At 41.3% G+C, this 17,134-nt stretch overlaps 1 protein-coding gene across 1 annotated transcript; it reads left to right on the plus strand.

Moving 5' to 3' along the window:
- Positions 1 to 3,931: 3,931 nt before the first annotated feature.
- On the plus strand, positions 3,932 to 6,730 carry LOC116385155 (PAK4-inhibitor inka2-like). The gene is made up of 3 exons (XM_031850381.1): positions 3,932 to 4,057; positions 4,169 to 4,202; positions 5,629 to 6,730. The coding sequence occupies exons 2-3, from the start codon at positions 4,185 to 4,187 to the stop codon at positions 6,601 to 6,603; spliced, it is 993 nt and encodes a 330-aa protein (XP_031706241.1). The 5' UTR covers positions 3,932 to 4,057; positions 4,169 to 4,184; the 3' UTR covers positions 6,604 to 6,730.
- The last annotated feature ends 10,404 nt before the right edge of the window (positions 6,731 to 17,134 follow it).

The raw sequence follows: 17,134 nt of genomic DNA on the forward strand, positions 1-17,134 counted from the left end.
AACACATGGGCCCTTTGTGCCAGTGCACTCTTTTAAAAACCCTGTTTAGTCTCAGTGGGTCCCTGTCTCCTGCCTGAGACACCCATATGGGTTTTTGATTGACATGGTTTGTTTCTACGCTGTACAACATTACACACTTTCCACTCATGCACTCACCTGCACTGCTGAAATTACTGATTGCCTTTGATGTTGCCTTTAAGTTAATAAATTGCTTGATTGCGTGAGTCTCACTCGTCACCATCGGTTTGTGACGAGGGTGCAACAAGAGATTTCTTACATCTAAGGAATGTCCCTCACCACTTAAACCACCAAACCTCTCTCCTTGGTTTTCTGCCATGTGTAGACTTCTCTTACTATTCCGACATGTAACGTGACTCAATCGAAACTTGTGCTGGGTTCACGCAACAGCCACACAATGCAAAAAGGAAAACCATCTTTATGATTCTTTTGCCAAGGTAAATGCAGATTCTATATACAAATAACTGCCCACAAAATGAGCCCCTTTGAGCAATAAACAGATAGGAGTCTGTGGTTTTAACATTTATTATGTCACGAGGTGCTGAAACAAAAAAATCACATTCTGAACCCTGTATAGTGCACTTTTAATGGCGGCCAATGCGCACGATTTGACAGAACAAGACTAGAGACGTAATGCAGCAGAGAAATGCCTTAAAGGTTCTCTGGAGCATGGACTGTAACTTCTGCAAGCAAAAATACAATTCTATTGAATACAAAATCATTAATTGAAAAAAGTACTGGCCAAGGGTCAATGAGGTGCCCTCATGGACCTTTGTTGTGTGTCATTACCTGTCTCTCTATCACTTTCTTGTCCTTTCCTGACCCCTCTGCTGTTCACCTTTGACAAAAAGCAAAAATGCCCCAAAACATATTTTCTAAAAGGCGGAGACAAGTCAGTGGACCTGTCGACGTTCTCCTGGGGGAAGAATCTCGAGCTTTAACTCAGAGGTAGTATGAAGAGAGAATAAAGAAATATAGGCACATTGTGTTGAACACTACTGCATGCAAATAGATAAAGTTTAGATAAGGTTGCTCAGGAACTCAGCACATTTTTACCGAAGGTTTTATCACCAGTGTTTTTTTCAGCCAATTCATTATACCTAGCAACTGGTGTGCTTCAACTGAAATCTATCCTCTAGCAAGTCAAGCTGTAAGTCACTGAACAGGGTTACTGTTATGCTCATACTACCAAGACATAATTCTGCAACAATCAACAGTAAAGGACATACATTGTATGAGAATTATGATGTCTACAGTATATTTGTCCGAAATAACCAATAAGACATTAAAGTCGCTGCTACATGTGGCGCTGCTACCGTCTTGTACAAAAAGTCAGGGTGAGTTTAGGGAAATGACTGTTTGATGAAGCCTGTTTGAAATGACTCATTTTGTGTTTGTTGTGCTTTATTAGATTACTTGAAGAGTTCTGATGACCATAAAGATTTGGCGCTTTGACCAGCTCTCAATAAAGACACCTAACAGACTGAACACCCCACGAGCCTCGCAGAATTTCAATTAATGCTGATCCAGTCGCTTGTATCGTTAACTCTTTGACCACAATCGTACTTCTTTTCAATTAGCAGAGGAGGCCAGGGAAAACTTTTAATTATTACACATTTAATCACATGAGCACAGGCAAGCACAGAAAAAAGTAGGTAACAAAAGTGCACTTGATTTGATTGAATGGTGTTGTATAAACCCTTCAGCATGCTTTCTCTAGAGGGCACTGCAGTTCATCATCTGAAAGACTGGATCAGTCCCACTCTGTCGTCCAGACTCTCAGAGGCAAAGCTCCTTGCTTAAAACCAGTATAACATTTCAGTGTTTGCACACCCAACAGTATAAGAAAATGTTCTGTTGTGTTAGGTAAATCTTTCAAAGTAAAGGTTCATTTCTTAAAGGCAAGATTATTGTTTGATGTATTTAAGCAAAAAGTATTCATGCATTCAAGCTGTGAGACATGGCTGCAATAATATCTGTGAAAATTCCAAGATTCAGTGAAAAACAGTGACATACAAACATAAAATCTGATGCTTTAAAACTTTCATCCTGATGAACGTTGGACAAATATGGTCCTAGCTGTGCGGCTGAACACAACAGAACAAAAAACTGTTTATCTGAGGGCTCAGCCTTAATGACCCGTACTACTGCAATACTTACAAATGCAATGTCCACAGAAAACTGACAAAACATCAGCATTATACAATCAAGTATTATAAAGAAGGAGAGTAAACTATTCATTGGACTTCATGGATTGTGTTCAAGTACCAACTCATACAATAATTATATCCATTAGGGATTCCTAAAAGTAGAATTATCAGACCAAAGGTTGGCTTGTGTAGAAAATTGAAATAATCACAGTTCCATTAAAAGCCCTGCGTAATTACTTAATGCATGATGTAGAGTGTATGTGCTGGTGGCTGTCAGAGTGAAGGTGGCTCCATCCTTAACGGGGTATTATTATCTTTTAGAAACATAATCTTGATGTTAGTGAAAGCCTGGAGTTCTGCAGGAACCTGCACTCTGTCAAATAGCTATTTTTAAACTCCAATGTTAGTCTGTACTGTAGCTTATACGGTATATTGAAGCTGTGGAGGTGAACATATGTGGAAGGATTAGACACTAGAAATCAATCGGGAGAAATAAAGTGACAGATATTCTGTATTAAAGTGCTTAAAATCTACCTAGAAGAGCCAAATGAGAACAGAATGTTGGGTCAAGGTGGTTCCACAGGTCTGGACATGCTGCAAGTACCTGTATGCTAATGTTGGACTTGCTGTGGAGACAAATCTGCACTTGAACAGCAGACCATCAGATCTGGATGTACCCCCAACACAAAATTAACAGATGCATTCCTCTCAGCCCTTTAGATTTGCATAAACATCCATTAACTGAATAATGTGAATGGAAGGTCGAGTGCCAAACGACTGTCATGGGTTACATGCTCAATGCCCAATTAGGAGGCAGATTATTCCATTTACATGTATTCTGTTTACGCTCTGATTCAGTGATTGGCAATGAGCTACCAGCAGGACTTCTATCTATTAGAATTAAAAGCAGCCAGAAAAGCAGTGGCATGGTTTGGATTTTTTTACAATGTAACTTAAAAACAATCCTGCAAAAGAAAAATAATTTATTGGAAATTTAAAAATGTCTTGCCTGCATTTCCACAAGGTTTAATTACACACACAAATGCATCATAATTGAACTGAAACAATTCATTGATTAGACCGTCCACAGAAAATTGCTGAAGAAGAAATGCCAAAAATCCACTGATTCCAGCATCTTGCATGTGTTTTTATTATAGTATTAATCTGGTAAAGCAAATATATTTGGATTGTTGGGAAATTGTACTTTTGTCTGCAAGTTGTCTACGCTATTTTATGTCATTTTATAGACCAAATCATTAACCCAGGATGTAATTGGCACATTTACCATTAAGATGGATGCAATAAATGAAATCATGGACAGAGACACAGTTACAAACCTTTAACCTAACAAACTCAAAGGGACCACAGAAGTCACAATCTTTAATTCTGATATTCCACCCAATTCAACAAAATAGATGAAGTGAAATGCATTTGAAGCAGATTTAAAGTCAGCCTACGTGAAAAAAAAAACAAACATATTTATAATTAACGTATACTCTTCCAAATCACTTGAGTGTATCAAGTGTAGAGGGAGAAGGAAAATACATATTTGTTATACTCTGGTGGTTTAACAATTGCGGCCTTTTCCTCGCGTCTCTCTTGCAGTTGTGTTTGGCTGCAAGCAGAGGTGGGCTTGTAAATGGCTCGTGTTAGCTTCCTGCGCTCTGATTGGCTCATTCAGACACCAGTGGCAGTGACTGGCTGCAGAGCGCGGAGCTGTAAAAAGGAGACGAGCTGGGTTGAGCGTTTCACTCAGCACACATCTGCCTCTGTTCAAGGATCCTCTCTGGTGCCTCTGCAGGCCGCAACACCTTCTGAACAATCCCGGGTCATTTTCCTCTTTTAACGGGGGAGGTGATTCCCTTTGGACGGAAACTGCCACATTTGAAGTGAGTGTTTGTGTTTGTTTAGCCTACTTTTTATTCGCTATTCTGATTTCTTACTGAGTGATAATGTATGTTTTGTCTTGTTTTAAAACTGGTTCATTATTTTTCTTGCAGTATCTGAGTTTTACAGATGAGAGGAGAAGAGATGGTGAGTTCGTTTTATCTTAATAATCTATTTTATACTAACTATATTTTTTAAGCATATAAAGACTGGGGCGCTTTTATTTCAGACAGCGGCCACTAATATTTGCGCATCTCGATATACTAACTATATTTAGTACAACCTGAATAGAAAATCAGTCCGGCTGTCGCCCAACATATGGAGAAAACATCCGCTCTTGCAACATCTCACAGAGTTATGACGAATAGCCAATGGGGGCAGAAGGTCTTGCAGCAGGGTCAACTACTCAAATGGATTGTGTAGACTCAGAGCAGAGAGGTCATTACAGGTTTAAAGGTTAGCAGACTGACATTAGTTGTGTTGGATGTGACCTCTATGGACACACATGAACCTGTATCCTGTGGTTCCCCCTGATGTTTGTGCAGCACACATCTCACCTCTTGTCAGCTCTTTTATTTATGGCAGCATCGCACAAAGTTACATCGCTGTTCTTAAATCTGATTTAAATGAAGCAAACTAACTCGTATAATAAAGCAGTACTTGCTAATATGAAGTACATTAACTTATCCAGCCATGCAGTGTTAAGAGATCAGAGTAGGCTAGTATTCACAAAGAATATGGGACCTCATCTTTCTTCCTCTGCTTCACGTCTACTATTAAACTCTCTCTCACACACACACACACACACACACACACACACACACACACTCACACACACACACACACACACACGCACACGCACACGCACACACACACACACTGTCACATGATCTCTTATGCCCTGTTTGAGTTTGAGTTTGAGCCACTGCTGCTCACTGGCTGATTCTGGCCAATCAGCGCAGTGAGTCAGAGAGGAAACGGGAGTATTATATTCCTCACTGTGTCACTGGTGAATTTCATAGGCAAACCCGCTGCACCCTTAAAGAGGCAGGAACCCTGTAGCTTAATCAAGATCCACAAGACCCCAGTTACCACTTGATATACTGCAGATGTTTTTGCTTTGCCCCTGGAGTTGTCTCAGGATGTCGAGAAATAGTTGACGTTAGACATTAGCACAGCTCTCCCTGTAATAATATGTGTCTGGGTTTTCAGTTGATCACGCCTAACTCAATGAAAATAGGGCGTTCACTAATGTCGCTGGTGTGGTCGAGTAAATTAACAGACAGATGAATTTGCTTTGTGTTGAAATTAGTCTATTGATGACCTTTATTCTTTGATCAGCAGGTCGGCGGGCCCTCAACATTACAATGAGAGTCTTTCATAAGTTGAAACTCACAAGCCTGAACGTGCCCGCAGCCTCTGCATTTACTCAACTCCTATTATTAGATCCATTCTGCAGCAGTTAATCAGAAAGGCTTAGAAATAGCCAGTGCTCTACCTGCTGATGTGCCACTGTGTGTGATACAGTATATTGACAACTTGTGTCTGACTCTCCCTCTTTTTGTCTCCTCAGCTCTGCCTGCGTGACTCAAGCGACTGCTTACGAGAGCAGATGCAGTACATGATGAGGTCACTGCAAGACCTGAAAAACCTACGCAAAACCTGCCCCGCAGCCAAACGCCCTCTCAGCACCCAACTCCCAGCTTTGGTGCGCCACTCGGCAGTGGCCCGGGCCTGTCAGCAGCGGGCATTGCAGCGAGAGCTGCGCACACGTTTGCGGATGTCTGATGCCAGCACGGCCAGCACGTACGACTCGGCCTGCTGCCTGGCGAGTCATCTGGAGGAGGACGAGGACAACTTGAGCAGCCGGCTGGGCCTGAGCCCCGGACTGGGCTCTCCCAGCAGCCAGAAAAGTTTGGAGTTTGATTCAGGTTACTCTGAGGCGTCATGGCAGGACGAAGGGGTGGTTCTCAGGAGGACCAGGAATGTGCGGGTGTCATCTTCAGCCTGCCTCCGCACAAACAGAGCAGCAAGTGGACGCATTCGACCCAAATCCACTTCTGACGCCTGTCTGGAGAGATGGACATCGTTTGAGGTCAGCGACTCAGAGGACTGGACGAACTCTTTATTGACCAGAGGGCGCAACCGCCAACCTCTGGTTCTGGGTGACAACAGCTTTGCAGACCTCATACAGAACTGGATGGACTTACCAGATTGTCCCGAGCCCACTGCGCTTGAGCCAAATTCAAGAAGTAGACCGGGAAGAGGTTTCTTTGTCAACATGAGGAGGAAACTGGCTGGGTTTTCCAAGAGTGTAGAGGACAGAGTGAGGATGAGATCCACAGACTCTGCTCATATTAACAGAGCTGCAAATGCTCCAAAACGTCTGTCCTGTCCAGTCGTGGCATCGCAGCCCAAAGTCCCTTTTTTCCACCAGTCTTACTCGGGCATTAATGAGATGAACACAGAGTTTTACAACTTTGCAGCCCTCATGAAATCACGCAGCCGACAGCCCATCATCTGCAAAGATATCATTTGCTACGTCTGACACAAAGCCATGTAAAGACTGGACAATCCTCAGAGTCACTTTATTTTTTATATGACTGTTTTTTTCACTTCGTATATGCTGTGACTAAGCTACTGGAAATAAAGATGTTCTCATAATTTAAACTCTATTTATTTGTATTATCTGTGTATTGCATGTGACAGGCAATTTATGTTTGGTTGATATAATTTTGAATTCCCAGAATACACACAAACACCGTTTTTTTTTCTTTTCTTTTTTTTAAAAATTTCAATAAAACTTCCGGCATAGTCATCTGAGTTTCATTACTGCTCATTAAGTTAGACAGCGACTCCGGACCGCCGGATTACGGCAGGCTGTTACTGGCGGTAAAGCAATGGAATATAAGTCCATTTGTTTATCTGGGCAGGCATGGTGGAGTTTGTAAATGCATGGTTAATTGGTTTATAATAAAAAAAGATAAATTAAAAAACATGATGATATCACAGAGGAGCAGGCATGCAGTTATTCCAGGACTAATAAGGGCAGTTGAGTTTGTAAAGTCCGTTTTAGATCATATCTTGGAGCGCTCTCGTTAGATACCAAGGGACTCAATGTCCTCAAAAAAAAAAAAGCTTCTCTTCTTGCTCAACAAAAAGTTGAATCCTTTGGAGAGGCTATAAACGGGGCAACAGAGCTATTTACAGGCCAGAAACAGAGACTGTATCAACACAGAGCGCCGTGTGCCTGATGAGGTAATTCCCCATGTGTCCATGCAGAAAGAGGTGAAGCAGCTGGTTGCAGATGGAGCAGAGGTTTACTTTTCCCTTTGCTTTATGAAGCATGACTTCTCACTAACAGCCCCCTGCTTCATTTAACATGGCCCCTGCTCGTATTATGGTCTATAGCCACAAAGGTGGTGCCAACTCATCCACACACATTGGTATATGGTACTATCAGTTCTGGGCCCACTGAGGAGGGTAAAAAAAAAAAACACTGATGCAAAGAGTGATATACATGCCAAGATAAGCTAATGATCACTTCACCTTTGGCTTCACGTATTCGCTTTGTTCATCAATTCAGAAGAGAAATAGCACCAGACATTATAAAGATAAAGAATTTTCCCATAAAAAGGTTCTTGTTGATTCCCATGCTCCCTGCTGCAGCCAGCCTCACCAATCATGTCTGATACTGAGGGCATGGGAGGTTACAGAAGAGGGATGGTTCTTAGTGGGTGCCGCTAGTCTTAGCCTCATTATCTACGTCACCTATCAGGATACAGCTATAACATTCACACTGCAGTGTATCAACCCACGATAGAAACATTGAATATCTTGGAAGTGAGAACTTGGAACAAATAATCTGTGTTCACTTTTTTCCAGAGGTTTTTCTGGCTCTACTGCTGATTTTTCCTTTTTTTGTAGCACACGCTGGTTCCCAGTGGTCTACAGCTGTTTAAGTGCATCAATACATCACCTTCCCCAGCTGACTGAGAATCATTCAGGGACAGGAGTTGAGAGGAGAAGAGTGAGGAAGCAATGGATCCATTACTCATCTCTACAGCACATAGTCTCCACACTGTGTATGTGATAGCAGGAGCGCCTGTCATGTACGTTAAGTGTGGTGAGTAGTCGACATGAAGCATTATCAATGGTAGGAGATGAATCCCTCGCTATCGTAAATTGAGGTTACACTAATGCATATAATAATGAAAAATCATCCCAATTAGACTAAACCACCACAGCTAACAGACAAAAAAAGTGTATGTGAAAGAATCTAGTTGTTGAAGCCAGTTTATTAGGATAGCACGATACAAATATAAGGTTGGCTGTGATCCAGTGGGTGAAACTTGCATCAGTGATGTGTACGTTCAGTGGAAGGGAGAGCTCACGAAGCATGCTCATGCTAGATCAGTTCAACACTGATTCTTAATTACAGATTCTCTCTACACGTCCCTGAAAATGAGTTTTCCTGAAAAAGTTCACGTGACCTCATCCAACCATCAGACAAGTGCATTTGGATTTTTTTCTTTCTTCAGCACCTTTTGATCTCATTCTTCTCGTGGTCTGGGGCCTGCTGCAGTACTAACCTCTGCTACTTGCCCTCATTGCTCTGACCACCATATTAAATATCAGTCCTCATTTATCAGATATGTGGACAGGAGCTGTGTGTGATGGCATAGCTGGGGTCCACCTAAATACTTCTATCTCTAAAATGTAAATGTTCCCGTTACAAGCCAAGATATTATTCTGTAAATAATGGCAATTAGTCAGCATTCACGACTGCATTATCCTGTGAGCCTGCCACCGCACTTTGTTAATGCATCAAACCACCTTTAGAGGGACACTTTAAGGTAGACACATCGGTAAAGAAGCTCCAAGAAGGTTGCTCAACAGTTTGCCCATCACCACAGCTTAATAAAATACCATCCCTCTCTAGCTGTTAAGGATGAACGAATGTTGCCACCCACAGTTTGATTAGAGCATGTGCGACTCGGGCAGATATGACTGCGAGTTGCCATAAACACAAGATGATCTGCTGAGGCATCGCACACTTGCAGGGTGGCCCAGTCTAATGTAGACACACAACAAACCTCCTGTTAATTAAAAGCGGCGGTGAGGATTTTCTTTTTCCTGGTCCTCACTGATAGTCCTGGGTGCTGTGAGCATGAACTCATCCTCACTAATCCCTCATTCACCATGTTGTAATTATCCCTTCAGTAAACAGAAGGAGAAGATGAGCCATGTGTCCTCATCTCTGTGATTCGTGTGTGTTGATAGAAACAAGCTCTAATTAGAGCTGCTACCGGTAAAACTCTGCTGTAACTGTCAGAGAAAGGCATGTTCAGGACTACTGCTCCGTGTACTTAATAAACGGATCTTAAATTCATCTCAGTTGACAGTTACACACATCATCTCAGTGAGCTTCGAGGTTCTTTGCCTGAGCAGTGCAGGATAGTGGATGCTGATGTTTGTGCTGCGCTGCTGAGTACAGTTGTTCTAATCATCGTTTCAATATAGGACTTTTAAATGTCATCGACCATTGTACTCCTTTACTGCACTAATGCAATAAATATGTCAAAGGAAAAAGTGCTCATGGGAAATGAGTGAACAGAGCTACAGTGATTAGAGGTCATTTTCTGTCATGGTGTACAACTAATGGGAGAAAGTGGTCAGAAATAAATGGTGTTTTACACCTAATTATCACATTCAACCAGTATAAGACTCCATGGCTTACCTGCTGCACAGCCGATTTAATGGCTGTTATTACCAATATCTAGAAATGTATCTAGATGTCAGAATAAATGTTGTCACAGGACCTGGTGATTTTATTTTCATCTTGTTAAGAAGAAAGAAACCACTGTTTTTTTAGTTTCTTCAGCTTTTACATCAGAGGGCTGCTGACTCAGATCATGTAGATCTGCAACTGCCTCCACACCTCCCAAAACCCTTTCACTGGGTAACCAGAGGGGAATTACGTCATGTGTACAGAAAATTGGCAAGCTGTGATGCTTCCAGAGAAAGCAAGTTTCCATTGGAAATGAAAGGATACTGCAGAGTATACGAAACAAAATTCCTCCAAAAACAAAAGATAAAAAAATGAATGTACGTGATGAAATTTGGGTTTTGAAGGAATTCCAGTGGACTGCTTCAACAAGCTCATGCGCAATTTAGAATTTAAGGGTTTCATGTTGTGGTGAACCGGGTCTAGGTCCAGCGGCCAAATGCTCCAGTGGGACGCTGTTATTAACTTTGCATTTACAAGTCATGGTTCATGAAGACCCCATAATGTTGTTATTGTCCACATTTGATCTGTTTATGGGGCCTTCTTTGAGAGAGGTACTTGTTGAAAAAAGCTCTTTGAAGTATTATGCATGTCAGACAACCTTCATTGACTAATCTTATATTGTGTGTATCACTCTACTATGTGCTCCTTTGTACATTGTACGAAGTGAGAATCCTATCACGAAGATAAAACATATATATTTTGAATAGCTTATTGGTGCCCTCCTCTTGCAAAAATTAGGGGTGCCCTATTTATTGCAGATATAATATTGTTATGTATTTCTTTTCAAGAAAGAGCTTGTGTTAACTAAATTAATATTTCCAGTAAACTGTCTGAGTAGCACATATAAACTGGTCGATAAAGGGCACTGTGGGGATTTTTAGACAGGTCACATGTGAGGTCAGGATAAGGTCAATCTGTGCGTGATTGACAACTGATACTTGAGACTAAATGTAGCACCACCCGGACGTTGAACAGATGATAGTTTAGGCCTAATCTAGTTCAGTTTGGATTATTGATACAAACCCCAAATAACTGCTCTGGATTATGGTGTGCAATCTATAAGACGCACTGCGGCCATTGCTGACTCTGCCCGCCAGTTATAGCGAAGTGAGGAGTCAGTCTCTCACCTGTCCAGGATTACAATGAGTTGCAGATTATTAAAATGACGCAAAAACACCCTTTCATGAGCGAACTGACAAATGCATTGGACTTTGATGGCATCGTGGAGGATTGTGCACGAAGCAGGGCCAGGAAAAATGAATTGCACAAGGTAAGACTATTTTATAATTAATTTAGGCTTATAAGTATTTGAATATGAAAGTCGTACATCATATTTATTGATGTCATCACCCTAAAGAACCCTTCTTGTGTGTGTGTGTTAAATTAATGTCACACACAAACACAGATACAGAATATGGAGGGCCCGCCAAAGGAAAAATCTTACCGGGCAGCCTGTTGTCTAGAGCCATGCCTTGCAGAGAACTGTGGTTTTTATTAATGTGCTAGCTGTTGGCTGATGTACCAGCTAAATCCTGTGTTGTTGAGATACAGGTGAATGTATTTCTACTTATTGTGCTGTTGCTTTCAGTTTCCCTGTGCTGTAAATCCTGTTGAGATGTAGGGGAATATGCTGTTGGTGTTAATTGTGTATATGCGCGCTGTAAAATGTAGTTATTGTGCTGTTGGATACAATACATGGCCTGCCTTTTACGTCCTCAGAACCCAGGGGGCCTATTGTCTCACATATCGGCCTACATGTACCAAACTAAATGTCTATGAAGCTGTGCAGAGTTTAAAATACTTGGACAGATGCCCAGCAGTGTTTGGCTTCCTAATCTGTTGGACGACTAGTGGACGATTAAAAGCTTGTCTGCCGGAAAAATGCTCCGTCACAGATAGACAATCTATTTACCACTTTATGTTACCGATGAGGGACTCCGCTCATGACTGCTGAGACATGCACACACGCTCACAGGCGACTCCTATTATCAGCTAGCAGAGAGTGGGACAGGAAGTGAAGTGTGGGGGGTGTTTAGCCTGCAGTCTGACAAATAATGAATGTGCTTAATGTCTTTTTTGTTTTCTTTCCTTCTTTATGGGTAAAACTCCCCCGTTATAACCTGGCCAGAATTAAAAGATAATTTCCGCAGTCATTAATTCACTACAATTTGTATTCTGATTCTTATATATCTTAATAAAATACAGACTTCCCTGTAGCAGATATACAGCATTTAGGTACTTTAGCACTAATTGTCATTAGTTATGATCTTTCAAAAATAATGAAAATACAATTCTATCATTTTTTAAGTTCCTATCACTCGCCATATCCTTTCATAGCCTACTGTGAAATACATACATATACTGTACATAACACTGTAATATTCTCCTTGTTGTGACCAGATAGGATTTGAACAAGGGGAATGAGGGGATCTTCACATAAGCTTTATTTAGAAAGCACACAGCTGTTCTCTTCTTCTGCTTACTATAAACCGGACGACGAGGTTCCTGGGAATCATAACAGACGAGATGACACAGGCAAAATATCCCAGAGGACATTGGTTTGGTTCTCATGGCCAAACAGGACCTCTTAGGTCAGACCCTATACTCCCCCTGTTCACTAAAACACACGGCTTTACAAGCAAACCATATATCCCATAAATTCCATAGCATAAAGAAAACTGCCTCATTAGAGGCCAAAATAACATGCTGTGCTTGTGGTCATGTCATTGATTGGTTGGTTACGGCATCAGCATAGATACAAGATTGAACTGTTCCTACATGAGCACAAAAGGTTTTATCAACGTTAAACCTTTGCTTTTACAAAAATTACATTAAAAAAGCTCTTTGCTAAATCAGCTGTGTTTCTGCATCAATTACTTCACTGCAGAAAATCAATTATACTTATTTGCATTATTGTGATATTACTGCTTCCTGTGATCCTCTGTGTACAATCCATATATATTCAATTCACCATATGCATAATAGCATTAGTGCTTCCATAAGCTTTTTCCTGCATTTAAGCTATTTCTTAATTTCTGTAATATTACAAAGAGTCCTTCTCTTCTGTCTTGCAAATTTTTTTGTAGCATGAATAAACAACCACCTCTGGAATGTAGTTCCATTCTTTGCCATCTATTATTACTGTGAATTTGCCATATTTGCATGCGAGTTGGGACCTGCCTGAGCCTGTGTTATGTCACGTCCCAGTTCACACACAATTCGCTCAGTCAGTGTTGGAAGCGCGAGTCTCTGCAGAGCCTACAACCAGCACGTTCACAGAGCAGAGCCTGCAGCCTCTGGAAAAAAACAGAGAAAACCAGTGGTCGGAAGAGGACGGAAAAAACATTAACTTCTCTGGAGACAATTTATGTTTTTTCTATTTCTTGCAGAGCCTCATGTTTCAGCACTCGCACAAAGAAGCAGTTTTCCCCTCTGTGTCTAAAAGAAGTTAGAGCCCACAAGGAAAAGGCAATTGTTTGTGACAATAGGACAGAGACTCATATTTATTTTTGTTTATACAGCTATATGTAGATTCAACGTTATCATCGTGCAGCCCCCTCTCTCACTTTGCAGGGCTGAAACTGGAAACGTTTGAAAATGGTTACAATAAATACCACAAAGAAGGCTTTCCAAACAAAGCCTGTGGAAGATGCCTCAGCCACATCTGGTGACAAGCTCCATACATTTGTTGTTGTGAAAGAGTCTTGGGCATTCAGAGTCCATTCACAACCACATGGCCCAATGTGTGTTTATAGTCACACAGGCAAGGCACTAAGTCAAACACACACTTTCACTGCCAAACACAAATATTCACACTTTCTCACACACAAACGTTGTCACATTGTATACCTTGATACAGTAGACACAGAAGGTTACAGTTAATGAGCCAGAATAATCAGGAGGCAAAGATGTTGTTTTTCAATTTGCTCATAAGAACACACACATACCCCTAATGTCTTCTGATTATAGGGCATAATGGGGCCCTTTTTACCCAAAGTAACCAGCATGTGATCTTCTTAAAAACCGCCCCAGGGCATAAGATGCGTGATAAATAAATGTCAATATCTGCCCTCATATTTTCTCCATCATTCTTGGCTGAAAGCAGCTCATGCGACTGACATTCAAAGCTAGGAGAAGTAATGTAACCTCTGTCTTGCCCAAATTTCGCAGACACAGGAAGCATCACAGACTTCGGCAGTGTGGGAGAGTGGCCTTGCCTGGCTCACAGTCATGAACTCAAGGTGTGGAGAGATAAGAGGAGGTAGAGAGAGGAGACATACATTCTGCACTATGAGGAAGGAGAGGGAAGGGAAGGAGTATATGATAACGAGGAATAAAATACCAGAAGAGAGAGAGCACAGTTTAGGATCTGAGTGAAAGTGAAGAATCTGGGTTATAAGCTGCAATCAGAATTCTGACAAGCCTGTGAGCTGCTCCGTCGCACAATTGGTGATTCTGGTGAGCAGGAAACCGAGGTCAGAAGAGTGACCTTGATAAGTTGTCTTCCTGTGGTGCTCCACAGCATGGCCGTGCCACTAGCTGTCCTTCCGCAGCTCCAGACAGAAGACCCTCGCTAGACGTTCACACAATAGAGTCCTTCTTCAGTGTAAGATGGGCTGCGCTGAGAGGACAGACAGAAAGCAGACATTGTGTGGTCTCAAAGATCTCTCAGTCTCCCGCTTCCTCCAACTCTTTTTGTCTCTGACATTTTCACTTCCTGCTGACATCCCCCTTCATCACATCTTCTCAATAGTATGACGTCCTTTGAATTCACTGCAACAAAAAATGATAAAAAAATTGGCATTTTAACTTTGTCCCATCAGAGCATGCCCCGGCAAGGATTTGTTAAGATGTGCTATTTGTTTGTGCAGACTTAAGTTGCTGTCTAACCAGTTGTTCATGGCTGACTTTCACTCCCACTGTGTCTGGCTATGGATCATTTGTTATGGCGGCTGAACTTGTTTAGTGACCTCTTGTCCTGATGCATGCCAGAGCAGGCTGAGTGTAAATAGAAATGTTGAGAAAAATGAGAGAAAATGTCCCCTCGGGTTGTTTGTTTACATTTTCAGAGATTTATTTCTAATGTGCTGGAGTATAGAGGAACTGCAGCGTGACTCTAAATATGAACCCTCCCTTTGGTCATCTTGGACCAGTTTAACCACCATAGTTTCAATGTAGAAATCTCTATTAAACAGATGTGCATGTAGTCAGTGATTAAGCTTTAAAAATGTCTTTAAAACTGCTCCACTGCTGAACGGCAAACCTTTAATAATTGCTATCATTCTTCAAGGAGCTGACAGCCGTATCGAAAATAACCCAAGTGTAACCCAAGTTCAAATCAAGTGTCAGAGAGGATCAGCTGGGTTGATTGTAGGTTTGAGGAAAAGGCCTCATGTGGGTAAGGGAGGGTCAGAGGGTAATATGATCATGTGTGAGGCCAGATGCCTCCACCCTCAACCAAATTCACTGACAATATTATTATTTGTATTTGGGAGGGTAGTGTAATGTTTTGTGTATTTCACAGAAACTATTAACATCTTTTCACATTACCTCTTTCTCTTTGGCTCACAACTGAAATACACTCAACCTCTCTGGTCAGAGTTATCTGGTGTAAACTATTATATAGTACACTTGCAGCCAACAGAGACCAGAGACAAAATCTCCCAGTGCAGCAGTATTTCAGCAGATTTAAGAGCTGCTGGCCGACAGAGAGACGCGTCCTCCTCGTGGCCCCTGTGTCAACACACGGCACAGTGAAGGTGGGCTACTGCAGGCACCAGATGGCCGTCTGCCGCACCTGGACTACTGTTGATTTTAAACAAAGCTGTCAGTCTTAATGTAGACCGCATGAGTGAACGCCTCTCTACGACTGATGGAGTCAAATATTAAACTTAGAGTTTAATGATTCTGCCCCTTTCGCCTCCTCACTCCCTCCCAGCTGACACTGCACACATCGTCCTGGTCCAGTAGTTTTTAGTCCATTTGAATCGTTGAATTGAATACTGATCGCTGTGAAGTTACTGTACACTGGTGCGCATAGTGTAATGAACATCTGCGTTACCACTGCTAGATTATGTTTGTCATTTATCATTCATCATTAATCTAATGAGTATTTTTTTTTCAATTAATTGATTACTTGTTCAATTCATAAATGTCAACAATTGTGAAAAATACCCCAAAAGAGCCCAAGAAGACATTTTCAGTTTCCTTGCTTTGTCCAACCAACAGTCAAACATCCAAAGATATTGAATTTATAATGATAAAAAACAGAGAACAAGAGCACAATTGCTGCATTTTAGAAGCTGGAACCAACAAATGTTTGGTAACTTTGCTTAAAAACGTGTTGAATGATTCATCAATCATCTAAATTGTTGTTGATTAAAACTCAACTGACTTATGTTTTCAGCAATAGTTATTTTTATAGTCCTATATATGTTCTAATGCATTTAATATTCTTTTAATACACTTTTGAATAACCCATGCATGTGTGAAACCATCTGTATGATTACATTCTGGACAAAGTTTCGATTTATCTTTACATGATAAGTATAAATGTCAGTCAGAGTGAAACTTAAACATTTGTCAAGATCAACCAGTTTTACAGTTCATAACCTGAATTTCAGCCTTTGACTTAGCTGATTCAATGGTGCACAAAACAATTAGACAGGTTCGGTGACTTGTCACAAAAACACTGTTTTAATAGTGCAGATTAGTCATAATGTACTCTAAATGAACAAGTGCTTTCATTTATAAACGGTAGGTTTGGTTTTTAAACTGGACTCTTCCAGTGATCACTTACTCTCTTAAGTTAAACCAGTTACTTTAAAGAGAGTCACGCTTTTGTGTAATAGGGCAGAGAGACGGACAGTAGCATCATGTGGACACTATTGTTGTTGGACCCTCTGATTGGTCTCATCTGACAACAGTATTTGAGAACTGATAAACAGACTAATTCAATGGCAAGACTGAGTCTATCACATGACCAGACTTGTTTACATACACTCACACACACACACGTTGTAATGTTCTGCAGTCACCATCCAGTCACGAGATCGAATAAATCTTCCTTCAGGTGTTGCTTGTAAAATCGTTCTGGATCTTGGTTGGCCTCAAGGATTCTCTCAACCAAAAATAACCTGCTGTCCCTCCTCTACCTGCTGCCACGCCCTCTGTGCTTCACAAGGACGTGAATGATATAATAACAGATGATTTGATTTGCACGATGAGTCAGAAAACGGGATGGATGTGTTAAACCCAAGAGCGGGAACTCTGATCAATCCGACTCCAG

The sequence above is a fragment of the Anarrhichthys ocellatus genome, unplaced genomic scaffold (genome assembly GCF_004355925.1).
Source record: "Anarrhichthys ocellatus isolate YVR2014 unplaced genomic scaffold, GSC_Weel_1.0 scaffold1, whole genome shotgun sequence".
Taxonomy (NCBI): Eukaryota; Metazoa; Chordata; class Actinopteri; order Perciformes; family Anarhichadidae; genus Anarrhichthys; species Anarrhichthys ocellatus.